This window comes from Azolla caroliniana, unplaced genomic scaffold (genome assembly GCF_043228905.1).
Source record: "Azolla caroliniana isolate FFs.n. ecotype wild unplaced genomic scaffold, voAzoCaro1.0.p SCAF_11, whole genome shotgun sequence".
NCBI lineage: Eukaryota > Viridiplantae > Streptophyta > Polypodiopsida > Salviniales > Salviniaceae > Azolla > Azolla caroliniana.
Window position 1 is genome coordinate 18,393,605 of NW_028230446.1, and position 27,001 is coordinate 18,420,605.

The following is a 27,001-nucleotide window of genomic DNA, read 5'->3' on the forward strand; positions in this document are numbered from 1 at the left end:
CAATTGGTGAGAGTGTTCAGTAATAATGTTGAATGTGCTGGATGCATTTTACAGAGCATAGCTATATATTGGCCGACCCTGCCAGTCATTTAAGACTAGTGATTAAATATCTGCATAATGCTTATTGAAAATCTTAGAGCATTCAAGGATATTTCCAGAATTCTGGTGCAAAAGATATACACTCCTCTCCAAGGAGTTCCCTCATCCTCAGATAATTCCATGGATAGTAAATATGTATTCAAATCATAGACCACCACCTCATCACCGTGTCCATGGAAGTAAATATGATTATGAATCATCATTGCCCACCCACCACCTAAGCTTAATGTTTCTCTAGCATTATACTATATTTCAAGCGGAATATGGATCATACCAAGGGAAATCAAAACAGATGAGACCTTGGGAAATGCAGGACACATGAAGAACACAAAGAAGCAATCCAATGAAAGCACGAAGCACTCACCCTTAGATAAATTTGAGTGGAATTCCACTTTGTCTGGAATCAGTATTGCCAAAACAATACAGCCTGCTCGTTAAAACACCATAGCTAAGCAAAAAACCACAACTAATAGTATATGTACACATTTATATATAGTATATATAAATAGGAAGTAAAGCTCAATTGATCCTATGCACAACAAATGCAATGACTCCATACAGATCTTGTCTTAGGCTTCGCACCGTTTGCATCAGAATCCCATCCATTTGTTAATTTCTTGCGATCACGGGAACCTCCACCAATGACTTTATATTTGTCCTCTTGGCCTTGGGCTTCAGCTAGAAGCCTTCTTAAAGGTGTATGTGGTTTGTTTACATGAGATATATCAACCTCTTCATGTTTGGTGTGGATCAGTATTTCTTCCGCTTCAGTGCTTACACTCTGCACCTCCCATGTTCTTGAAGATGGTGCTCTCCATTCTTGTTCTGTTGTCGGTGTCACATGGAGATCATTGTCTTTTACCTTGTAATTTAATCCGCCACAAGGTGGATTACAGTCTTCTCGTTCCATTCTAGCATCTTGCAATCTATTCTTTACAGAGCTGAAATTGGATTCTGCAATAACATGACAATTTCAGGAATAAGGTCAAAGGGAAAGCAATTACTTGAGATTAAATTTGTACAGCTTCAGGTCAGCTTACCACCTGAACACTGATTCCACATATCAGCATCATAATAAAAGCTTATACCACTTATAGAGCATGTTCCCAGACTCTCTCGAGCATCCTCATACATGTCAATATCAAAAGATTCAGAGGAAAGAACTGAAGCCATGGGTGCTGCTTTCACATGTCTAACATCTATCGCATTTTCCTCTTGGAATCTGGTTTCATATTGTACTATAACCTCTGCAACAATGTTTTTAGTGACAAAAGATGCAAGAGTTTCTTCAGCATTATGTTCTTGAAAACAAGCCACACCTAGTGAGTCGTTTCCTCGTGAAAACCTTCCACAATTCTCCGCATCTTCTCTGAATATATTCTCTGTAACGCTTTCTTGTACCAATATTCTATCATCATGTACGACTTCTTGACTATCTTTCAACAATATTTTACCACTCTGAACATATTCAAGTAACGTATTCTCCTCACTTTCATGTAACAATACTCTACAATTATGCAAATCTTCAGTGAGTACATTCTCTGTACTCTGGGTATCTACTGGAATTGTTGCTCCAACTTGAGGTTTCAAAGTAGCTCTTTTCACATCAACCTCATTGACAGCTGTTTCAACTGTCTCATTAAATTCTTGAAGAGACGCTATCTCACTTATTTCGTTTGCCACATCTAGTGTGTCATTTTCTTGCAACATTATATAGTTCTCCATATCTTTTCTAAATATATCATCTGTACTTGCCGGTGACAATACTCTACCGCTCTCAATGTCTTCTTTGAATACATTTCCATTAAACTCTTGCGACAACATTTTATCAATCTGAGAATCTTCTCTTTGAATACTTTTCAATGACAATATTCTGCCATACTGCATATCTTCAACTAACATATTCTCTGTACTTTGGATATCATATTCCAATAATATACTTGGAGCATCAAACTCATGAACGCTTTTCTCTAGTGCTTGATTATCCTGGATAGCTGCATCAAAGCACCAATTATGTACAGTTTCAAAAACTCGTTCAGGCATATTTGTTTCTTGAAAGTCTCCACAGATTTGTATCTGTTGAACAGAATTCTCATTTGCCATCTCAAGGATAGCCATGCCATGTAGATTATTGCAACTTGGCCATTCAATTCGTCTTTTGTCAGCAGCAAATGAAACAATATCTGATTTCTTACTAAACATTAATACTGTGTCTTCCATCTTCTCGTCAGTTTCAAATTCTTGTTTGCCTTCTTGATCAAATACACGAGGGGGATACTGTACAACACCAGATACTAGTTCATGAGAAACTTCTGACGATGCAAAATCTTTAACAAGTTCTCTATATTCTGAATCATCATCTACAGCTTGTTTACAGGAAACTTCTGAATCGTTCCTTTTCCATTTCTCTTCAACTGCGTTTACGCCACAACTATCATCTGAAGTGGATTTCATAACAGATAGCAGAAAAAACTCTTCTGTTTCTACTGCTGCAATAGCTGATGGTTCGACAATTCTACCATCGTCCAAGTTCAGTTCTTTCGGATTTTCATATTTGGATGAAATAGATCCAGGATACATGTATTTCGCTTCCAATACAGTAATACAAATGATCTATAAATGATACTTTTTATGGCTTGATTAGTTCTAATCCTCAATACATTGATAACAAATATTAGCTACCTTCGTTGGCCTGCAACCCTTCACAAAAAACTTGCACAGCAGAAATACCTGCAACAGAAATGATATATATGAGTTAACGCATTAATATAATAGGGGCGACATATTGCAACATTATTGTAACCTGAATTATTTCCAGCTTCAGTAATCTCATTGAATACAATTGTTGATGAAGACAGTACTGCACGGGCTTCGTTCATGTAGTTGGAAGCTTATATCTGCATATACAAGAGAATTCTCTTCAGATTGTCGAAAATGTTTTCATTACATGCCGTCCCTGTAGCGTCAAGATGGCAGGCATTGATTATGTAATGTTTAAAATAAAGAAAACAACTATATTTGGTGACTTTTCGTTAATGCAATGAATAGAAACATGAAGTGCAATAGAATTCCTCTAGATTAATATGGCTATGTCTCTGCGTTTTGCTTGTGTCACTCGAGGGTGACTGTAGGATGGCGAGCAGCACTAACGAGAATTCTCTTCAGATTGTCGAAAATGTTTTCATTATGTATAATGTACAGAACATCACAAAATGTTACATAAAATACTCCTTTTTGAAATTAACATAGCGAAGAAAAACTATTCAACAAGGCAGAATGGATATGGCATGAAGCAAGAAATCCGATGAAAGAAGAAAGAAGAAAGGGATAGAATTTTACTGAAAGAAAGAATATAGACAATACGAGACATGTAATGTTAGCTTGCTATGCATGTAGCGCAGATTATATGCTGTAGACAGAATATTAAGGATTTAGAACTGCTTATGAAGGACAGACTCAGGATGCCAAAACCAGATTAGGAACATCAATACAATAGGAAAAACATGTTGTATTATATCTAGGAGAATTTATGTAAAATAGCACTAGAACTTTTCCAGGTGACAGTTTCTGCGTTAATCCAGGATAACGAGAATGGGAAATCAATATCAAATTGATGAAGAAATAAGAAGAGAAAAGGAACATAAATTAGTATGAAGTTTCAACGTTAATCCTAGATTACGAGAATGGGAAAACAATATCAAAATTGATGTAGAAATAAGAAGAGAAAAGGAACATAAATTAGTAACATGAAGTTTCTGCGTTAATCCTGAGTTACGAGAATGAGAAAACAATATCAAATTGATGTAGAAATAAGAAGAGAAAAGAAGCATAAATTAGTATGAAGTTTCTGCGTTAATCCTGGATTACGAGAATGGGAAAACAATATCAAATTGATGTAGAAACAAGAAGAGAAAAGGAACATAAATTAGTATGAAGATGAATTGGAAGACATAATTACTTACTTTGAGATTAAATTGTTTTAATTGGAAGAAATGTCCGCGCTGCGAGGTAAGTCAATGTTTTTGAATTAACAGGATGCATTAAAGCAATAACAGCAGGACAAAAAGAAGAAAGACAGAAAGAATTTGAAGACATAATTACTTACCCTCAGCTAAACTTGTAACTGCGATAGGGAGAAAATGTCTACATTCCAAGATAAGTTAACAGCTTGGCATTAAGAGCATCAGATACAGTAATCACAACAGCAGAAGAAGAAGAAGAAGAAGAATGAAAGGAAGGAAGGAAGGAACAAGGACATCCTAGTGAGAAGCTATGGAGGATTCACGAGTTTTCTAAAAAAAGAAGCTATGCGGAGCTATGCCGTCGTTGTCGATATCATCATCATCATCATAATCAATTAGTTCATGCCTGAAATTTAAATTAAGAAAACATACAATTGATAATAAATAAATAGATAAATTATGATAATAATAAAAACCTTCCCGCGTATTGAATATTGAAGGCGTTAAATGTTTTGTTATTGTTTTCCGATATATATATATATATATATATTAATATATGTATCTATACATAATGAAAAATATAAATATTAAATAGTTTTTTCCCCCCAATAAATATACGAGTAATCAGTTCAATGAATAAGAAACGTTGAATGGAAAATATAAGAAAAAATTAAATAAAATAAATACATATACATATGTATGTGAAGGTTTTCAAAAGATTTGATGAAATATATAAATAATAAGATAAGTATCTACGAAGCATGGAAACGTGCCATCATAATGCCACACATGTGTGTGTATGTGTGTGTGTGTGTGTGTGTGTGTGTATTAATGGATTTCATTGATTCATGGGTATGTTATGTATGCCTACATGTATCTGCCTGCCTACCTACGACTTGTCTTTGAATGAGAAAAGAGATCAGCCATATCATCATAATGCGTGAGTACTATCGAATCGAATCGATCGATCAGATCAATCGCAAGTATCCATGGTGTCCATGGTATCATAAGAGAACTAACTCGATCGGCATTTCCTCTCTCATTGGCTCCTGTCATTTGCTGCCATCATCAACTCTCCATCGATCCCAAATTCGACCATTTCACAGGCCACACATCCAAACAGAACCTTTCGGGACCAAGGCATTCTGCAATATGTAGCCTTCTTCGAGGCCTCGCTCACGTTATTTGAAAATCTCGCGTTTCCATGCCAAAATCGTAAGGTAGACCGTAGAAGCACATTACCTCTGGATTGTGAAATGCTTGGAATCCTAGATGTGAAGTGAAATTCACATGCGAGATTAAAACGTAGGACATCAGATTGGACAACAAAATCATGAATGATACAGTGTTTTGTGATTCATGCTAGCATCTAATAGCACCCAAGCCTGAATATAAACACATTTGTTTTGGGAATGTCTTGGGAATGGACTGTTAATTAATATGTTTGTTCAGGAGCCTGTGAAAACAGGTTCACTTGTAAGGAGGTTCTAAATGGAAACTTGTGAGTGCTCTGATCAGCTTGTGGTTTCTGTAACTGATTCTGTACTTCTGCATATGATTAGATGTAGAATTTTCTACCGATGTGGATCAATGTACACACATGCAGTATCAAAGTTTGGTGAATAGATTAAACGTACATATACTTCTTGAATGTATATAGATTTCATTGCCATAAGTAGGACATTGAAGCATTTGAATCATTCTAGTTGTGATGGAAAGTGTAAGAAAGTTTGATTGGCAAGAAAAAGAAGGTAAATGCCTACCCCTATGAATTCAAATGATTGAATTGGTAAACCAGCATCAACATGAAAAGTCTCAACACTGAGTGCTAGTCCAAGAATCAGCTTATATCTATGATCATTCTTCTCCATGCGATTCTCTCTCATGCCACCACCTCAAGCGTATACAGGACTCTACATTAGGAGGATCACTAAATTCTATCTAAGTTTGCCCCATAAGAATACCATGATGATCATTGCAAATAGTGTGTCTTTTTCTTTTATATTTGGACATCGTGTACCAACTTACCCCAATGAATTGTTGTTTCTGCGTGTCTTACAACTCCCATGGCCTATCTATTAATTAAGTTTCTGTCATGCCTAACTGATGCATTCTATGGATGAACTTCAAGGCACTACATAAAATTCTTCAGACTTGATTGTAGAAGTAATGATCCACCCACGTCAGACTTGTCAAAGTGATTCTACCCCAAAAATTAAAAATCATTCCCTTAGAAACAAAGCATTATCCTTTCCAACAAATCATTGGATTGAACCAATTGAAGACGAATCAAAATAAATGCGATGTGCATTTACATCGAAATCATGCAAGAACTGCAATATACATGAAATTTGGTCATCATCCATAGGGCAACAAAATTCTATGCGTCACAATGTCAATGTTACATAGATCTATTGTCAAAGCCTACTCGATAAGTTGCCTCATGTTGTATGATAAATATTATCAGAAAAATATTTGTAGCCGTTGAAGATAGGTTTTGACAACTAATGCATCCTCTTCTACATTTACATAATTTGATGCTTTCATTCAATCTTCATTAATCTCCAACCTGTGAGATTAGCAGAACTGCACCCATCTTTCACTAATCCCTTGGTCTTCTCTTAGCATGACCCAAAGATTCAAGACTTTCCACAACTTCTTTCATTGTGGGTCTGGATTTTGATTCTTCACTCAAACACGAAAGAGACAAGCTCGCAATCTTATGAGCCTCTCTAAGTGAATATTGTCCATCTAACTTCTGGTCAACAATCCGCAACACCCGACCCTTGTCGACTAGGTATGGTGTAGCCCACTCGACGAGCTTTTGTTCCATAGGTGGTCTTTCCAGATCAATGGCTCGGCGGCCTGTCAGGAGCTCTAGTAGCACAACACCAAAGCTATAGACATCACTCCTAGGTGTAAGATGCCCTGAACAATCAACAAATAGTATCAAGTTATGGTGGAGCTTCAGAAATGTGCAAAAACTCACAGGTAAGACATTAAAGCCTACATACAAACTACCCCAAGATTATTGGGTATTTATCAGCATACCCCTAATTAAAATTACCAGCATATTCCTCTGTAGTAGTAAAGCTTGTACTAGATAAGGATATTGAGGTCAATTTTGAGAACTTAGGGTATATCCTGGAAAATGCCCAGTAACTCGGGGATACTTTGGTCTTTTTTCCTTAATGAAAGAGTATCTTCAAGAAACATACGTCTACACATAAAAAAAATGTAAATGTGTATTACCTGTTGCCAGGTATTCCGGGGCAGCATAGCCTTGTGTTCCCATGAGACGGGTGGACACGTGTGTATTGTCGCCTGTTGGCCCATCTTTTGCATATCCAAAATCTGAAAGCTTTGCATTATAGTTCTACATCACAACAAAACGTAGCAGGTTTAATATCTTGCAATCCGTATATATTCAGCAACAATATATATATTCAGTTTTGGCTGAAAACAAAATCTATGTATGCCTGTATATATAGGCAAAAACTAGGGGTCAGATGTAAGATATTCGTGAATTCTGAGCTCAATTCAAGAAGAATTTATGATGATAGAAAAAGGAACACCACCAACTCAAGGGAAACTTACATCATCTAGTAAAATGTTTGCAGTCTTAAGGTCTCTGAATATAACTTGTGTTTGATCATCGTGTAAAAATGCAAGGCCTCTGGCAGCACCAAGAGCAACTTTCATTCGAATTTCCCATGGTATACTTCGGCTGCTTTTCCACACTGAAAAGATTCAGAAATTTTTTAGTTAAATTAAAGACTGTTTTGAATAAAATCCATGGAAACTGATTTATATTTAAGGTTTCATTCCTTCCAAAACTTACTGCTGAAAAGATGGTTTTCTAAGCTCCCACGAGATATATATTCATATACAAGTAACCGGTGGCTGTCCTCGGCACAAAAGCCAATAAGTTTCACTAGATTGGGGTGATAAAGTGCTCCCAAAAAGTACACCTCTGTCTGCAGTAACAATGAACATTATATATTAGAAGAAACGAAAAGCATCACAAGCTAAATACAAATTGGTAATTGTAAGATCCCGACATAAACAAGAAATGCATAGAATACATGTTTTTCCATTAGGTCAGTTTATTCATTCAAAGAATGGTTGGTTCACTATGGAAATATCATGCTTCTTATAAGAATACATTTGTAAGGAGTCAATTGTTTGCTATATAAACAGATGCAAGATCTTCCTCAAAAGAATCCTAACCACAGAAAACACGCATGAAAAGGGATTGAGGAGAAAGTTTTTTCGCCATTACCAGCCATTCTCGGTGTCCTTGTGTGCCTTCCAAGTTAAGTTTCTTAATTGCAACCGTCATCCCTTGTCCAGGCTTCACAGGTGCGAATGTCTGCTCATCTATGTAGGCTTTATACACTTTCCCGAATCCTCCCTCACCTAGTTGTCTGGTTTGCGCGAAGTTTTTTGTAGCCGCACGAAGCTCCGCATATGAGAAGTTGCGTAAGTTCCCGCAATTCAAGCTACTGAACCGAGGGAGCTCTCCACTTTTTTGGGTCGAGATGCTTCCTCCGGATGAATATTGAGATATTGTGGATATGGATGTAGATGAGGAGGTGGAGGCGAATGTGGATGTAGATGTAGATGTAGATGTGGCTGCAAAACAATAGATATTCCAGACACTTGATTCATATAAAGCATAGGCTTTATGTTATGCAAAAGAAAAACCAAAGATAGAGATTGTGGACAAAACAGAATAGTAGAAGTTCAACTATCTGATCTGTAAAAGGCATAGTTTTATCATATGCAAAAAAAAAAAAAACCATTTTGAGAAGTAACGGGATGCGGAAATGGATATGGCTGCAAAAAGCATAGAAATGTGAAAAAAACAGGAGAGACGTGAACTATATTGGATGCATGTAAGTCATTGATCGTATGCCTTCTGCTATCATACAACACAGAGGCGGATGTATGTGAGTGAACAAAATAGTGGAAGATTGGGAACATTTGATTCTAGCGAAGCCTGTGTTTGATGGTCATTCCAAAAAACAAACTGAGACCATGTCGATGATCCATACAAAGCATTAATGCTTTTGTGTGTTATCCAAAGTAAAGAAATGGAAACGGAGGAAAGGGAAATTTATTTACCTGCAGCAGAGGAGTTCTGAGTGCTGGTTGTGGTAGAGCTAACCTGCTTCACGGCGGCATTGCTTCTATGAAGGCAATTGCCCATTTAGAAGAAGAAGAAGAAGAGGAGGAGGAGGAGGAGTTACTTTCTTTAATCTTAATCCTTCTTCTTCTTCTTCACTGTGTCTGTGGCTTTCTGTAACAATTCAAGAGATGGCTTCTTTGATTCAGTTTGCCCTGATCTGATTTTCTCTGTCACGGATAAACCCAGTGAAGATGAGATGAGACTTTCTGTCACAATTCAAGAAGAGAGATGGCTTCTTTGATGTCAGCTGCCCTGATCTGATTTTCTCTCTCACGGATAAACCCAGTGAAAAAGATGAGATGAGACAAAGTCATCACTTACCCCCCCAGCCCCCAAAAAAAAAAAAACAACAAAGAAAGGTATAGACTGTAGAGAGAAAAGTCATCACAAAACGTTTGATAAAAGCAAAACAAAGAAAGAAAGAAAGAAAACTATAAAACGCAGCAGGGCTACTTCCTTCTCTCTCATACAACGAACGTCACAGAATACGTCGTATTCCTACATATATACAATATATATAGCAAGAGAAATAGTGTTTGTTTCTTGTGGGCTAAAAAATAACTACTATTACCATACGTGCATTCGCATTCTCCAATTCTCCCATCATTCGAGTATGGTAAACACCCTTCGAAGTATGGTAAAAAGTTACTATGGAAACCTATATTGCAGTACTAAAAACCTTTTTTTTTTTTATTCGTTATTTATTATAAGGTAAATTTATTTTTAAGGTAAGAAAGTTAAAGTATAAAGTGTAAAAATAAAACATACGAATGTTTTTATAACATTCGCATTCGTATGGGAAAAAAGAATGTTTGCCCATGCATTCGAGTATATTACATACTATGACTACTACTACTGCATAGGACATTATTCATTCATTGGTGGTAGTAAGTAAATGATGATACTTTCCATAGATATGGGTTTTTTGGGGGTGGTCACACTTTCGAGAGATTGCTAGAGCACCATTACAAACAACCCGCGGGCCAACCCCCCCCCCCCTCCTCCTCCTCACGTAGCCGAGTATGAAGTCGACCCATTTGCTTTTCTTTGTGATTTCTCTCCCCAAACCCCTAGAACCCCATTCACTGCCTCTTGCTCTTCCTAAGCTAAGAGTTTCTTGCCTCAATCATGGCATTGAATTTTGTAAACCAATGCATCTCGAGGCATTATTTTTAAAGTAACCCAATAAGACATTGTTTGTGGGCATCGATTTTGTAAAGTTGGGATTGGTTTTATTGAGGAGCGTTGCCATTCTAAGTTCCGCATGCATGTGGCTCTTTCGATGCCTTTTCAATGTAACACATTAATTCGTTCTTTATTCGCATGGAAAGAATGAAGAAAGAAATGATTTATTTAATTGCGAGTCAAGCTATTTTCGTAACGCGTTAGTGTGGGTAGTTGTTGAAGAATATTGGTCTTTGTGATGCACATTGTGTGACCTTCGCGATTCCCTATAGTTGCCATCATCATGAAATCAATTGGTGTGTGCATCTGCTTATTCCATTGAATACTAATGTTGCCTAATTTTATAATATACTACACAAGTGTATTCATACGTCAAACACCCCAAGATACATAAATCATTTATCCGTTTATGTTGTCGGTTTTATAAGCCAAGCTACTTAGGTTAGACAGTTGAGAACCTTTTTGTTAGTATTAAAAATAATTTTGAAACAAAGATATGGTCACTCTCCATTTTACTACTCCTGATTTAGGAGTGGAAAACCAGCCTAGTTCGTAGAGAAGTTTCGTTTGGATGAGTTGCACAATAAAAGTAGGAAAGACTCCCCAAATTTATGAACAGAAAAGATGAATGTTCTTCTTAAATCTAGAAAATCATGTTACAGTGGAGATTGGGTCATGCAACAAACAAAAATAGAAATATAGAATCACATCTGACATATGCTTAGTTCAAGGTGTCAACAATATCTTTTTGTCTCTTTTATCCACATATTCCAAGTTTTTATTGAACTTCTTAATTATTTCATGACGTGTGCCTACATATAGGTTGAAAGAACGGAGACGATGGACCATTGCATACGATAATCTAATGTTGTCGTCACCAATTGGAGATTATTAATAGAACCATCCACTTCTACATAATACTTTTTATGCCAAGTTACCTAACACTCCTTGATTATGAAAGATATGTCCGAAGTGGAGGCATCCATCTTCGTATAAAAAATGCCAAGTTGAGTTTAGTATTTGATAATTGAAATATAAGATCAAGTCATGCATTGCAATACCTAGGCTTTGTTACATTTAAGGAAGGTGAAGTGTGGTGAAAAGTAGAGAATCAATGCAAAAGGTGCAAAATTTGTTACCTTTAAGGAAGGTGAACACGTACATCTCAAAGTTCCAATGGTTTAGAATCTCCTAGAAAATATTTTGTTTTCAACAAGGGGAAAATAGTTAGAGACTATTGTGATCCCAAAATGGTAGACAAACATGTGGATGATGACATACGAAAGGGTTATGTGTGAAACCTAGGAATGGAGGAAGGGCATAAGGGCATATGACTACATGTTTAGATGTTTGGGCGGAAAGCCATTATCATTTTATAATTCTCTAAGTTGCAAGTGAATCAACCTTAACTTATATACACAAAAAATTCTACTTTCAAAGAGTCTCGTCAAGCTTGAAGGGACTAAAAGGATGTGTAAGAATTTGAGTATCTTTGATTGGCACAACAACTAGAGCGCATTAGTAGTTTTGACACACATCATCCTAATGGGATCTCATACGCATTTGCACAAGTTCTACATAAAATGTGCATGCTCATCCCTAGGCCTATGGTCTAGAGACTACCCTTTCAATACTTATGAGGTGGGCATATGAGTTAACCCTTTTAGTATAACTATGAACGGATCTTGGGAAAGAGAGCATCACACCATGGGCAAGCTCGTTTGATTTATTTTTGGATTCTAAGGAATTGTTCCCAAATGGGCTACAAGCATTACTTTGTATTATCTTATGCGTTTGAAATTGATACAAAATCAAACTAATGTTGATTCCTAGTGTTTCAAAACTCAAGTTAATGGCGATTTCTTAGAACCACTACAAATTGTTTCCTTACCTCATTGTTCATGTGTTTTAGAATTGTAAGAAAAGTCAAGATTATGGTGATTTCTCTCACATGACACTACGCTACAATTAGTTTGTTATCTTACCTCATAGCTTATGCATGTAGCCTTACAAGAAAAGTCAATTATATGCATCGTTCTTTTGGTTGTTCCTTATACATGAATGATAAAAAAGTATTTCCACAAATAGTTTATAAGCTTAAAAAGTCATAGGGCTTAGTATGGTGAAAAACTAATGGCTTCACATGCGGAAAACAAAATTATGTTCCAACTTCATTGAACATAAATATGAGAAACAGAAATGATTATCATTCATTGTGCAATCAAGATTCATATTCATGATAAATGTTCGTGTCATTCACAAAGTAACCAAAAAAAGATACAATTATGAGGAAATTCTACTAACATTTCATTGATATAAATATTAAGCAATGTAGACATTAGGTTTGCTTCAAAGTTGTAGGAAAATTGGCTATTTTAGGTTTGAATAAACTTGTTCCCACACCCTATTGTAGAAAGTGAAAGCAATATTACTACATCCCAAAATCCACATGTATATATCTAGATGTTTTACACACACGTGCACTGATCTATATATACAAAGAGAGTTTGCTTGACAATAGTTACATTTTTCCACTTTCTTATGGGTATGGCGTATGTCTATTACTACATGTAGAGCTCATGTTTTGAGTTTTTATTGCATTACATATTCTTGAATGTGACATAATTGGCATACTGGAAGTATGATCCTCCTTTAACGATGAGAGTTGTGTAGCTAGAAACATTCGCAAATGGAAATGCCCTTTTCAAGGAAATTATTTACCTCCATGTTGCAATCACTTGGCATTCCCCTAGTTTTATTATCTAGAACTTTCAACATACTCCTTTGTCGAGTTGACCTTTTTAGCATTTTGTACGTATAGTTGAATTACATAAACTGCATGACATTGGTCATTTTGTGAATGTTTGAATTTAATTAATATAGATAGAAAGGTTTTATTATCATCACCAATGGTCAAGTGAAACATTTTTCGCATAGTGTTTTAAAGTCATTCTCAATGTTCTCGCATTTTCCTAATGAATGTTGTAATGGAGTGCACATTGTCATTGAGAAAGGGATTTAATAAGGTTAGTCAATGTTGACCATAGTGGGAACTCAAGCTTGTCTATGGTGAAAGGTAAAGTGTTGCATTAGATTGTAATACTTAGTTGTGAACTATGCATTTGAAGGCTTATTGGAAATGGATTTGGTATTTCTTTTTTTCCAAAAAAAACACTACTTCCCATTAGTTAGCAAAAGAATTACATCGAAGAACAACCATAATCAAAACAGCATAATCCTCACCTAACTATTTACAACAAGAGTAACCCACTGCCTCTTTTTACATAGTGACCACCATGGTGACCACATATTCACAACGAAGCCAATGGCGGAAACAACCATCTTGGTGCTTGGTAATTCCATTTAGGACCAGACGCTGAATTAACCATCATAGGAGAGCGACCCCATTTCAGCAAAAACTTTGAGCGAGCCCTGTTTGCTGCATCCGAGTTCCCTTCAATTGAGTTGTACTGTCCGCGCAGCCAAGATACCAGCTCGAACCAAATGTTTAGCAACACCTCACCGCTTGGGAGTTTTCGTTGCTGAAAAACAAACATACATCGTCTGGTCCAAATGTGCCAGACCGAGAAGCATGCCACCAACATCCATATCTCCTAAAAAAAAACCAGAGTTTGTACCAGGTTCTACTCCAACACTTTTGAATACACTGCCGCCCTGCAATATAAAACCATGACCATGTGGATTTAATTGTTCCGCCCAACCTTCCTTAGTTAGTTTCAAACCCTGTAAGGACCCCCACACAACTCTCCCATTCACCCCGCATGCTGCCACTATCCTGAGACTTCGACCCCAAATGCTGATTGCCTCTGCACAATTCCAAAAACAGTGAGGTATCGATTCCAAAGAGTGACCACATAACAGGCAACCAGCCTCCCCACCACGAGACCTCATCCACTCCCCTACTGGTAACGCCTTATGACTAAGAAGCCAAAACCACACCTTGATTTTTTCTGGCATATCAGATGCCCATAGTCTCCGCCAAAACGACTTCAACAAGTCATCTGATATGCCTTTATCCCTCCAACTATTGCGAGTTTGAGCAGCACCCACTGATTTGGAGCCAATGATTTGCCTTCCGAGCTTAGTACTATAATCAAAAAACCCCACCAGTTTGTTCGTTCCCGGTTTTTGCCACCATACCTCTAGTGGATCCCACTCCAAATCATGTAGAGGCTTGTTGTCCAATAGCCATAGTTTACAATCATTATCTAGCTTCCATGGGTCTGGGTTTAATTGCCACTTCTTACCTTCCAACACTGCCACCCGCACTGCCAACCACTGACCATTGTCGGACAAAGCACTTAGGTTTCCCCACAAACGATATTCATTAGATGGACACTTGCCACGGATAATTTGTCCATCACTCTCACCTACAAACCACCCAGACCAGTCCCCCTCTTCCTTATCCAACCTATCTAGACCATCAATAGCCTTATTTATCAGTTGGGTCACCTTCTCAAGCCTACAAGAAATGCTACCAAACTGACCCTCCCTTCTCTTCATTTTGAAAACATCCCACTCTCTTACTGAATTAACATTGTACCCTAACATGCGGCCCCATGGCAAATATTTTTTCTGTCCAAGCATCATGCCGTCCTCGTTTCTAATCCTAGGGTTCCAAAATAACGGTTGTCGGAGTTGTTCCTCCAATGTTTTCGGTTGCATTAAGACCAACCCATCTCTTACACTTGACCAAGCCATCATTATGGCACGTGCCACCCTGTCCTCCATGCTATTTGGTTGTTTCAGCTTTAAATCTGGACTGAACAACCACCACATCTTTGCCTTCCAAGGGCCGCCATTCCTTGGACACCAAAGGTCAGCTCTATCCCTAAGAAGCAACTTCCACAGTTCAGGACCAGGTTGTAAACTTCGCACAAGTAGCTTACCTAGTAAAGCTTTACTTTGGTGAACTGGATCCACCAACCCAAGTCCACCTTGGTTTTTCGCCTTGATCAAACAACTCCACGCCACTTTAGCTGATGCCCTCTCATGGTCTCTACCCGACCATAGGAACCCTCTCACCATTGCCTTAATATTTTTGATGCAAGTTTTGTCTAACACCCAACATGCCACCGAGTGCCACATGGTGGCTAACAAAATGTGGTTTACCACGACCACCCTCCCTGCAAGAGAGAGCTTTACTGATGCCCACACCCGAAGCTTTTTTCTGATTTTGTCTTTCACTTGCTCAAGTTGCTGATTTTTGGGTGTCTCAACGCCCACCAAAAAACCCAAATATTTAACAGCCATTCCATTGGGGACCCATTGAAAATCAGCATTAGGGCACCAAAGAGGCCATGGGTTTGAACTTACCCAAAATCCCTTGCTTTTGTTCCAATTGATTTTCCCTCCCGATGCTCTACAAAACAACTCAATTCGACTTTCAGCAAGCTGTAAATTATCATCATTGCCTTGTAGATAGAGCATAGTGTCATCTGCGTATGATGAGTCCAACAACTCCTTGCCCGCTTGTGGGACAACTAACCCCCTTATTCCTGCATCTGGTTTGTTTAAAAAGAAAGAGAATGCCTCTGCAATAAATAAATAAAGGTAGGGGGCCAACGGGCACCCTTGCCTGACAGACTTGCATAATGGAATTCGTGGGCCCCGATGCCCTGACACCATCACCCTACTCAAACTTCCTTCGTAAAGGGCTAACACAGCCGATCTCCATTTGGAGGGTAGTCCCAACCTCTCCATCACTTTATCTAAGAAAGGCCATTGTACTCTGTCATACGCCTTCTCGAAGTCAAGCATGAGACATACAATATGTTGATTGGTTTTCTTTGCCAAGGCAATCGCCTCCCAAAAGGTCAACACATTATCAATTATGCATCTGTTTGCCATGAATCCTGTTTGTCCAACATTAATTAGTGCATTCAAGTGGGGTTTGACCCGCTTGGCCAATATATTGGCAAAAATCTTATATATTGTGTTGAGCAATGTAATCGGTCTCCATTGCCTTGCATCAGCTATTAGGCCTTGTACCTTTGGAATTAGAAATATCAGCCCCTCTTTAAAATGCTCAGGTAAACGGCCAAGAGCCCATGCCTCATTAAGACCATCAACCAAGTCAACCTTAATCACTTCCCAAAAGTTTTCAAAAAAATCTCTTGATAATCCGTTGATGCCTGGACAAGACGTTCTACATATACCCGCCAAAGCATCTGACACCTCCTCTTCCAAGATTGGCCTTGACAAATGAACTTGTGCAACCTCTGAAATTCTTTGTTGCATACCCTCCAATACAAATTCTGTTAGATTAGGCTGTTCGGGGATAATAGAACTGTATGAGAGTAACCCACGATAGTGAGTTGTGATTGCCTCCATGATCTCTGACACATCCTCCGATGCTGATCCATCCTCCTTAATCAGCTTAGGATTGCACCTACAGTTTGATCTCGGCTTTTTATACTTAAAAAATTGATGATTTACCTTATCCCCATTCTTGCTCCACCATGCCGCGGAACTCCTGAATAACATCGTGTTTCTAGACGTAATCAACCGTTGTAACGTTTCTCTAGCAGCCTCAAGACCGGCTCTAGACCATTGACACGTGGGATCTTTTTGAAGCATTCTTTGGGCAGATGCTATTGATCTTCTTAATCCCACTTCTCTTTCTTTAGACTTTGCAATTCTATTTTTAGTCTCTACGTGCAAATATAGTGAAGTTTCGATAATCTTTCTACTAAGTGTCTCAAGTGCACCACAACCAGCTGGCTTAGTTGCCCATATGCACCTTATCTTACTTCCCACTTCCGCATCCTCAAAAAGCTTACTATTGATCCTCATGTTGCGGTCTCTATTTGGCCTCCTCTGATTGACTAATGTAATCTGAACCGGCATATGATCAGAGTAAGCTGAACCAGCGATTATTTCAACATTATTACCATATTTTTCAAGTTCTGAGCTTATGTAAATTCTGTCTATGCGAGACATGCAAAAGCCATTTATACTACAACCTGCTCTTGAAAAGCTTAGTGAACTCCGAGGCTTTTCTAGAACATACCATGCATCTTTCACTCCTAATCGTCCCATCAACAGATCCCAAGCAACTAACTCTGACCCTTGGACCACTGTATGAGTGCCACCCACCTTGTCCTCTGTGTGCAAAGTCATGTTAAAATCCCCTGCAAGGATCCACGCATCTGCAAATGGCAAGCCATCAGCCAATTGCCTCCAAAAAACAGCCCACAAAGCGGACGAATTGGGGGCATACACGTTTACTATCCCAACTATACATTGATGCCATCTTACCGACACACAAATGGCTTGTCCCTCCACTATGGTGTCCTGACCCACGACCACAATATCCGGATTGTGCCTAATAGATGTACAAACACCTCCTTTTCTACCATGGTCACCCTGAGCTGGAGACCAAAATGTATGCCAATCCCCCTCAAGAGGATTGCCAATACTCAAGATTCTGTCCGCACACAAATGATGCTCTTGCAAGAGCAAAATGTCCGGGATCCCCTTAAAGCACGGGGATTTGAACTCCTGACAAAAGTTCTTCCTTTCCAACATGCACTTGCTTCCACCAAGACCTTGTATGTTCCACGTGATTAACTTCATGAACATAATTGAGAGGTCTCCCAAGAAGGACAAAGTCCCTCCCCATGAATCCATGCCCAACCTCCCGCATTGATCTTCTCCCATCCTAACACCACATCCTGCCTTATATCTTCTTCCAGTTCCTCCTCATGGAAGTGTAGCACCTCATAGAGGGAGTCTACCTTCTCCTCTAGGCAAAATAATAGTTGCTTTTTAATGCAAGCATCATCGAAACTCCCACATGACATTCCAGTGGTCATCCACGTCGACATCCACTTATCCCCACTCAAGGTGACTGGCAGGCCGTTGAAGTATTTGTGTGCCTTGACTTCTATGGAGCTAGAGATACGTGCCATGTTACTAGCCGAAACCTCCAGGTCCAACAAATCAAATGAGAAGCCTAATTTCAGCAACTTGTTACGTTCAGCAATAATGACATAAACCCTCAGCCCTAAGGCCTCCTCATGACAAAAATCAATTAATCTCGTGAGAGCCTGCTGGCTAAACTTACACCCCATGCCTAGAGTGCCCCTTTCTGAACTTTTGGCCCTAACAAATTTGACGGGAACTCTGACCGGTGCTTCACTACTTTCATGACGTGACACTTGTGGCTTCTGAAATTCGGAAGTGGTGGAAGAGCTTTCTTGACCTCTCCCCTTACGTAACCATTCTTTCATTGCTCTCAATCCAATACTTCCACTTTTACCAATGGAGGAGGGTGAGCTCATGACATTTTCTTGGCTAAGGTGTGTATTGTTTAGTAAAACATCGGGTGTGCACGCTACCACCTCTTCCATATTAGTTGTCCTTTGATCTTGTAGTGTGACACCCTCTTCTTGCAACACTGCAAAACGATTCCTCAAAACTACCTGAGGTGTAGCTGTGTTTCCTTCTTCTTGCAATCCATTTTTACGTCCCAAAACAAGAGACCAGACATTGGCATTAGCCTTCACATTCTCAGCCTCATTGAGAGTATTTTGGCTTGCCACCCTTGTCTTCTCTTGCTTACCTATCGGCCCCTTAAGCTTCTCCCTTTTTACGCTATTATTGATCTTCCTAGGGCATTCTTTAGCCATGTGACCGTTTTTTTTACAGTAGAAACATTGACTAGGTAGACCCTCATATTCCACTTCCACATCTATCAGTCTTGCCTCCACATCATGCACCCTGATTATAGAGGGGAGAGAGGACAAACTTTGCACAAGCACCCTAATCTTAGGGGAGTCTCTGATTTTGTCTGCCATGGTTTCCTTTAAAGGACAAACTGTGCCAATCTTTGCCCCAATCTTTGGCATCAAGGGGTATAAATGTCGCGGAAGATTGGGAAATACCATAGATACCACCATGGGGTTACCAAGTTTTTTTGCTTCCTCCATAACATTGAAATTAGGATGCCATTCCAATAAGAGAGCTCTTCCATATTTCAGCTCTACAAATTTCATATCAAGAATTTGTGATAGATTACTCCCCTCTGCCACTTCAATGTGAAAGAAATTACGTCCCATATTATCCACATTCTTTATATGTGGGATCCTATCCATTAGAGCTACCTGTAACATGTCACGAACCATACCCCTACTAGGCCTACCACCAAGTAATTTGCAAATGAACGAACACTTCGTTAATCTTCTAATCTCCGCATTTAAGGTTTCACTTTCTTCCTCGGACAGAAAAACATCAAGTATCTCAGAGCTTTCCTTCGATTCCAATTGCTTATCATAGTCCCCTATCCGACATGCATTATGTGCTTGACCACATTCATTCAAAAGGTTCTCCACCTGCATCATGTCCTCGGTGGCCTCCATTTCCACAACATCTAGCCCCTTATACGGCCCACCTTGTGGTCCCCGTTGCCTCTCTTCTACTTCCATATGCCATAATGCATGGTTGGGGAGGTCTCCCCCACCCTCTTGCGTCCCTACCTCTTTATTCCAAGCTTTTGACTCTCCCCACACCCGTGAGTCCTCCCTATAATCAACTATGAAGGCAGCCGCTGCCATACCGCTGGCGGGAGCCCTAACCTCCTCGCCCAACAATCCCCCATTATTAGTTTGATGCACTACTTCCTTGCATATCTTACTAATATCTCCACTGATGTGTTTCCCTACATCTTTCCACATGTTGTTTCCTTTCCTTTGTCCCAAAATCACTGCCTGTTGCTTCTCCCAATTCTTACTCATCCCTTGCAATGCATACCTCGACTCCACCCACCGTCCAGCTGGCCCCCTTGCCGCCGATGCTTTAGCTGCCACCATTGATGCTTTATTGCCCACTGTTGGCTCATTCACCACCATGTTTCGTTGCCTCTGTGTAGTCCTACTACTAACCTTACACCCTAGTTGAAGAGACTTACTTGATTCATGAGGAGTAGGGAAACTCGATACCGCTCGGCTGCGTTCGGGGCACTCTCTATTTAGAATTACATATTTTAATATATGTCTCGAAATTTTTCTGCACTAAGATATTGAGATCATGAAGAAAAGATGAAATATAATGTTTTGTTATATTGCCTTCAAAATTGCCATATCAAACAAATATTGGGGATGTTGCTTAACAAGAAAAATGATTCTTGGTATGTTAACAATAAAAAACTTGTAACAAGTGTACAATACTCGAATTAAGTGGATTGTAGAATACCCTATTCTTAGTAGAAAATAAAGTGCAACTATATTTATAAACACTTTCCAAACTTGGGCCTGTTAGAAAAATGTCTCTTCATTCACTAGTGATAATATATGTTGAGAGATAGACATTCTATTATTTTCATCAAAAGTTAAAAATAATCAATCTATACAATCAAAGTGAGACATTTTCATGTAGCCTATTTGGATTTGACGAGTCTCACTTTATGTGTAGAAATTGTACTAAACCAAGGAGTGATGGATCATTATGATAATATAAAATCTATCATAAAGTTGTGGAGTCTTGACAAGTGGTGATAAAGACATGAGACGGTGCACGCATAGCTCACCCGTCGTGCCTCAAAGGTTTCCAATTATAAGAAGGACAAAAGTAACCTCTTATAACCCCGCAATATCTCAAGAACTCACAGAACAATTCAAAAGTGCACCAAAGGGAAACTTGAGTTTACTTGTGGGAATATTTCAAAAAAACTAGGATGACATTTGGTATTTCTAGAAGTTATTGAATTGTCAAGTCTAAAATATAGGGTTTCCCAACTTTGCAATTCTTGAATCATAGATTTCCTTGGAGGCTTCACCTTAGGTGGATTGGAGATTTGCAAGAAGTAGGTGTCTTGAGATAGTAGAAATAAACGATGTTTATAGTAAGTTAAATTACAAGCATGAGTGGATGGTAGAGAGGGAGAATGAGGATTTATAAAATCCACCGCATGGTCATGACTCACGACATGCGATAGATATAGGTTCATAGTGAGCACTCCCTTTTGTTTTCCCCTCTTTCTCATCCATGGCCTAATCACATTGTCCAATTTATTCTTGTCAACTTGTTTGACTCCAGTCATTTGATCCCTCATGCCAATATCTGGGTTTTTTTTGAGCCCCACGAAAGGTGTGGACTGTTTTATGCATACATTTTATTAGGTTTTAGTTCATAGGTTTTGTTGAACTATGCACTCTAGTGATTGAAGAATCACTAGAGCTAGGTTTTATCAATTCCTGCTTCATAAACTAGGGCATTATCTAACTAGGAAACTCCTCACTCTTACTCTCGAGACAAATATAAATAATAAAACATAATTGAAACTTAATATGTATATGTATATATATATATATTTATTTTGAAAAAAATATTCTTCATTAGTAGAATTCTCCACACATGACGAAATGATTAGGCTTAAAACATTACAATGGCTCTTGCCATGATGATCTATGAGAACCACAAATAAGGGTAGTGAAAGACAAAAAAGGAATGATAGGAGACATCATATATGTACTGAACATAGAACGTCATCCTTCGTTCGAATGTGACCATGTCCTCCGGCTCCATAATTTAGAATAGTTGTCCTTGTTTTCCTGTCACTTATTCTCCACCTTGCAACTCCTATAATGTCACCTGAGATATGATGAATGATTTGTCGTAGAATGCGGTGGGCGCCTTGGTTAGCCCAAAACTATCCTCTCCCATGTCAACTCCAACCATGTCCTACATCTCCACGATCGCCAATAATATGCTTCTATAAAACCTCTAGAGTCCACACCATCAACACTCAACTTTATCACAACCTCAAGAAGTATTCTTCATGTTTCCTGTTGAGAATCAAGCTCAACCTAATGCAACGTGTGAACACACCCTTTGAGAATCTATGATCACTCAAAGGTCAAGAGTCACGCCACTACTCTCTACACATTAACTGTGTGTCATAGAATCATATATTATGACACATAACTAATGAGTGACTATGAGTCTTCACATTCCCCAAGAGAGACTAGTTGTTGTAGTGAGTTAATGAAGAGAGAGGGTGACCTTGTATAAAGCACCCTCCTCTTACTTCATATAGTGGCGGCTGTGACTCCTTGTAATGCTATATTTTGTATTTGCTATTCTCCTTGTTAATATACACATTCTTCTTGAGTACTTTATTTTTCTTTCATCTATTCATCTCGTGTTTTCTCTTCTCCCATCTCTTTCCACTCATACATACACATAACACACATCTCTTCCACTACACAAGAATCATATCCGATTCTTTACATTTCCACATCAACCATCTCGGCGGTTACCACCAAAATCCTGTACCTACAACAACAAAATGAATATAATGTCCTTGTCTCCTCATGAAAATATGCTTCGGCCCCCACCCCATCATCACTCATCCTGATCCAAAATAGACAATTTACTTCTTAATATATTTAACAATTAGTTAATCACTTAATTAACTAATGACTTAAATAGGAAATCATTAACATCAAGTACTCTACTATTAAATAATTGTCAAGCTCACCATAGTCTTATAATAGTGTGGATCTTAAGCACTTATGATAGATTCCTAAGACTTAATGTTGGAGATTAGGAAGAGGCTTAAGGTTACACTTAGAAGTGAATCTGATAAAGCTCAAAAACTTTTTTGTCTTCAAATTAGTCCCAAGAGAATAACCACATATAACGTTTCACGCCACTATCCATCAAGATTATTGATGATTCACAATACTTAATTACTATCATCCAACCAATATATCTGAACATTGAATTGCAAGACATGAATGTTAGATTCTTGAATTACATAAATAATATAATCTTTATCTCCATCTTAAAAAACAAACTAGATTTGTGGTTACTTTGTAAGGAAAGTTCCAATATTGTTAATAGTAAGAAAGAACTACTAACACATTATTTAGTAACAAATAATGCTATTTCCAAATATTAGTCAAAATTGAATTCCAATTCAAATTTATCAAGTAGTTGAAATTGAACCTTCCCCCACAAGAAAGATTTGATGTTTTTGCATGACTAAGATACTGAGAATGGGGGATTATAATTGATTCAGCATAGTGAGTCTGCGGTTAATGGCTTCAATGCTTATGTTGTCCTAAACCTCCCGTACACCTTTGTGATTCTTCGATGAACGGGGAAACCAACCGTACACATTGTTATGTACATTTCAGAGCCCATCTCCTTGTATGCCATCCGAACCGTTGCTTCATTGTGACTTAGCTCACAAACACATAATGATGTGAAGGGGTCTTGGGGGCCACAAGTAACTATGCAAACTTTGCCCGAAACAAGTCCGGGAGTTGTAAGTATCACACATTGATACAACGCTCTTCTACATTTTGATCATACTCGACTATGCTTTTTCCACACATCTTCGACTAAACCCAATCCTTGCGCGAATTTCGCTCACAATCATAATCATACAACAATGTGCACAATTCACTGGTAAAAAGTTCTCGAACATAGAATGTGCACATAGTTCATCACGAAAGTTCTTCGTGAACATTGGAGAGTTTTGTTTTTTTTCCAAAGAAAGGAATGAACATGGAGAGTTTACTTATGACTCACTTTCACATGAGTTATGTGAAATAGGGAGAGTAAGAGAATTAAAAGTCTATCTATCTAGACTTATGAGAAGAAGAGGGGGAGCTTAGTTCTCTTAACTTATATATATATATATATATGTACATACTCTGTTCTGTCTCTGCCTCCATCCTCTGTTTCTGTCTCGGTGTCCCTCTACCCTGCTAATCGGAGCATAATACCCTGCTAATCGGAGCTTAAGCAAGCAAGAAAGTGAAAAAGGTTATTTCTCTGTCTCTGTCTCTGTCTCTGTCTCTCGATCTTTGCTTTCTAAGTACATAGAAGGTAAGCAACAGAGACAGGGGAAAAAGGTCCACATGCCGGAGTGAAGTCGCAAATCGGACGGCCAGGCCATGGAGTAGAGGCCCTGTTGGTGAGCCCTGTCTCATAAAAAATGAAGGAAGAAAAAGAAGAAGTGGAAGCTCTGTTCCCCACTTCCCAAATTCGCCTGCCCGACCCTGCCCTGTATGTTCCCCCGAATCTACAACTAGTGCCCATGAAACTGCAGAAATCGACAGCTGTTCGAGATTATCCCGATGGATGTGTCCGCCGGAGGATAACTACTCTTGTCATCCACAAGGAGATATGTGATGGAATTGAGGACACACCTGACACAAATGGTAAGGAATTAGATCATATCATTCAAAATGCCATTCCTGTAAGCCAATATCCCAATCAAATCGATTTTCTCGCTCCCCTTCTTACTCCTGCTACTCCCAAATCTCCTCGCACAAGGAAAACAAAAAAGAAAGAGAACAATAAGAAGAGGTCGTCCGATTATTCGGCCTCAAAATTAGCTATTTCGCGCGTTAAGAACCCAATAAACCTGTGCACTGCACTTGTACCATACGTCCAGAATTATGATGCTCGAAGTGCAGTGATAAAAACACTCCGGATCTATGATGCGGTGAGGAGGAGCTTGTTACTCGACGAGGATTTGAAGTTTAATCGGGCCGACCTTCATGCGGGTACTACCCTCATCAAACATGGACTCTCAATAAACAGAAACACTGCAAAGTTAGTGGGCGAATTTCCTGGGGTTGAGATTGGAGATGTATTTTTCTTCAGGATGGAGCTATGTTGTATTGGAATGCATGGTCCTGTACAAGGTGGGATCGCTTATGGCCACCCAGAAAACTCTATTTATGATAGACCCATTGCCCTCTCTATCATCTCTTCAGGTGGCTATAGTGCCAAAGATAGCGGTGATGTGCTTATTTACACCGGTCAAGGTGGAAAACCCAGGCAAGATGGTAAGCAAACAGAAGATCAGAAGCTCGAACGAGGAAATCTAGCCATGGAATGTAGCTATAGGAACAATGTTCCAGTGAGGGTTATCCGAGGAATTAAGGACCCGAACAGTCCATCTGGGAAAACTTATACGTATGATGGGCTCTATAAGGTCGATAAAGTGTGGACGGAGAAAAACAATTTGGGGTTCAGCGAGTTCAAATTCAAGCTAAATCGATTGCCTGGCCAACCTGAACTTGGATCGGCTATGGTAAAATTGTCTAGCAAATTGAAATTTGAGCCTCATTCACGCGAAGGTTTGCGTATCCATGACATTTCAGGTGGGAAAGAGGCGTTACCTGTATGTGTTGTGAACACTGTTGATGACGAGGAGAGACCCATGCCCTTCATTTACTCTACAAGTATGCATGATGTATGTGAACCGGCCCTTAAGCTCTGGCATCTCCAAACAACCAATTCTAAGAGTATTTGTGCCTCAATGAAAAGTTGCACCTGTCTACGAAAGAATGGAAACAAGGCACCTTATTTAACCACAGGGTTGCTTGTTAAGGAAAAGACCATCATATATGAATGTGGTAAGTCTTGTAAATGCTCTCTCAATTGTGTGAATAGGGTTACTCAAAAGCCGAGCAAATTCCGCTTTGAGGTTTTTAAGACTGGGGACAACCGCTGGGGGTTAAGGTCTCAAGATGTGATTCCAAGTGGAAGTTTTGTATGTGAATATATCGGGGAGCTCGTGGATGATAATCATCCATTAAAAAGCCAAGATTACTATTTGGATCTTGGCAAGATTACTGACAAAGATGCCCCTAAATGGGGCGATGTGCCAGCCCATATTATTGAGAAGAAAAATTCAATGCATGTGGATGGTGAGGAAGATGATGAAGAACCCGGGACAGCATTTACCCTTGATTCTACAGAAATTGGTAATATGGCTCGATTCATCCACCATAGTTGTTCACCAAATTTGCTTGTACAACGTGTGATATGGGATCATCATCGAACAGAATGGCCACCTCATGTGATGCTTTTTGCTATGGATAATATTGCGCCTTTTCGGGAGCTTACTCTCAATTATGGCCATACACTATCATGACAAGCAGAAAGACTTGGGTAGTGAAGGAATATTAGGTAGGTAGATTAGATCAACTTCTTTTGGATTTAAACATGGATTCTTTTGGAGAGGTTCCTTGTTTAAAGATTTGTTCTTCAGAGCAACTCCTGATGCCCCTCCATGATGTAAATTATGTGACTTTTTGCACCGACTTGATGTAATTCCATTGATGTATTTTTGTTGTGGTTTCACTATTTAATTGTTTGTGGTTTAGGAAAGGATAGTTAGTCTTTTTGTTTTGTCTCTCATTGGAGCTTATTAGTAGGCTCTTCTAGTTTAGGAAGGCACATCTTTTACATGTTTTTATTTTGTCTCTCTTTCAAGTTAATGGGTATGGTATGGTTTTTGGGTTTAGAAAGATATCCTTTACATGTTTGTTTTGTCTCTTTCAAGCTATTGGGTGTGGTATGGTTTTGGAACAGACATATTTTGACAACCTCTTGAGGGATTCAGTGTTCATGATGCTTAGATGGCCAAGTTTATATGGAAATTCTCTTGTTGAAAGTCGCAAAGTTGGGTCATTGCATGATATCATTAAACCTGCAATGTATCTGATGTATAAACGTAATTTGCATACACCCATTTCATCAGGTGTTTATATCAGATAGAAATACATGGTTGTGG

The 27,001-nt window shown here is 38.8% G+C and overlaps 3 protein-coding genes across 4 annotated transcripts; 1 reads left to right on the forward strand and 2 right to left on the reverse strand.

Annotated features, from left to right (window-relative positions):
• Positions 1-521: 521 nt before the first annotated feature.
• On the reverse strand, positions 522-4,327 carry LOC147858254 (uncharacterized). 2 transcript variants are annotated; one of them, XM_087327381.1, is made up of 6 exons: positions 4,205-4,321; positions 4,062-4,100; positions 2,903-2,996; positions 2,782-2,829; positions 1,140-2,690; positions 522-1,053 (listed from the first exon to the last, which is right to left on the reverse strand). In XM_087327381.1, the coding sequence occupies exons 3-6, from the start codon at positions 2,976-2,978 to the stop codon at positions 629-631; spliced, it is 2,100 nt and encodes a 699-aa protein (XP_087183507.1). In that variant the 5' UTR covers positions 2,979-2,996; positions 4,062-4,100; positions 4,205-4,321; the 3' UTR covers positions 522-628. The 2 variants fall into 2 exon arrangements, with proteins under 2 accessions (XP_087183507.1, XP_087183508.1); XM_087327382.1 differs by lacking the exon at positions 4,062-4,100 and having other exon boundaries at positions 4,205-4,327.
• Positions 4,328-6,272: 1,945 nt separating this feature from the next.
• LOC147858255 (receptor-like cytoplasmic kinase 176) lies at positions 6,273-9,404 on the reverse strand. Its single transcript, XM_087327383.1, has 6 exons — positions 9,189-9,404; positions 8,344-8,696; positions 7,903-8,038; positions 7,659-7,801; positions 7,314-7,437; positions 6,273-6,989 (listed from the first exon to the last, which is right to left on the reverse strand). Exons 1-6 carry the CDS (start codon positions 9,271-9,273, stop codon positions 6,664-6,666), a joined length of 1,167 nt encoding a protein of 388 aa, XP_087183509.1. The 5' UTR covers positions 9,274-9,404; the 3' UTR covers positions 6,273-6,663.
• Positions 9,405-24,375: 14,971 nt separating this feature from the next.
• On the forward strand, positions 24,376-26,551 carry LOC147858256 (histone-lysine N-methyltransferase, H3 lysine-9 specific SUVH1-like). Its single transcript, XM_087327515.1, has one exon. The coding sequence runs from the start codon at positions 24,407-24,409 to the stop codon at positions 26,357-26,359; it is 1,953 nt and encodes a 650-aa protein (XP_087183641.1). The 5' UTR covers positions 24,376-24,406; the 3' UTR covers positions 26,360-26,551.
• The last annotated feature ends 450 nt before the right edge of the window (positions 26,552-27,001 follow it).

What these genes read in the sequence shown, in the direction of transcription:
- LOC147858254 (XM_087327382.1), bottom strand. Translation starts at nt 2,978, where the DNA reads ATGAACGAAGCCCGTGCAGTACTGTCTTCATCAACAATTGTATTCAAT. An exon ending in AGGGTTGCAGGCCAACGAAG is followed by an intron (nt 2,691 to 2,781) that starts GTAGCTAATATT and finishes TTACTGTATTGG; the next exon opens with AAGCGAAATACATGTATCCT. An exon ending in GTGGAATCAGTGTTCAGGTG is followed by an intron (nt 1,054 to 1,139) that starts GTAAGCTGACCT and finishes ATGTTATTGCAG; the next exon opens with AATCCAATTTCAGCTCTGTA.
- LOC147858255 (XM_087327383.1), bottom strand. Translation starts at nt 9,273, where the DNA reads ATGGGCAATTGCCTTCATAGAAGCAATGCCGCCGTGAAGCAGGTTAGC. An exon ending in TCAGAACTCCTCTGCTGCAG is followed by an intron (nt 8,697 to 9,188) that starts GTAAATAAATTT and finishes ATTGTTTTGCAG; the next exon opens with CCACATCTACATCTACATCT. An exon ending in AAGGACACCGAGAATGGCTG is followed by an intron (nt 8,039 to 8,343) that starts GTAATGGCGAAA and finishes TTGTTACTGCAG; the next exon opens with ACAGAGGTGTACTTTTTGGG.
- LOC147858256 (XM_087327515.1), top strand. Translation starts at nt 24,407, where the DNA reads ATGAAGGAAGAAAAAGAAGAAGTGGAAGCTCTGTTCCCCACTTCCCAA.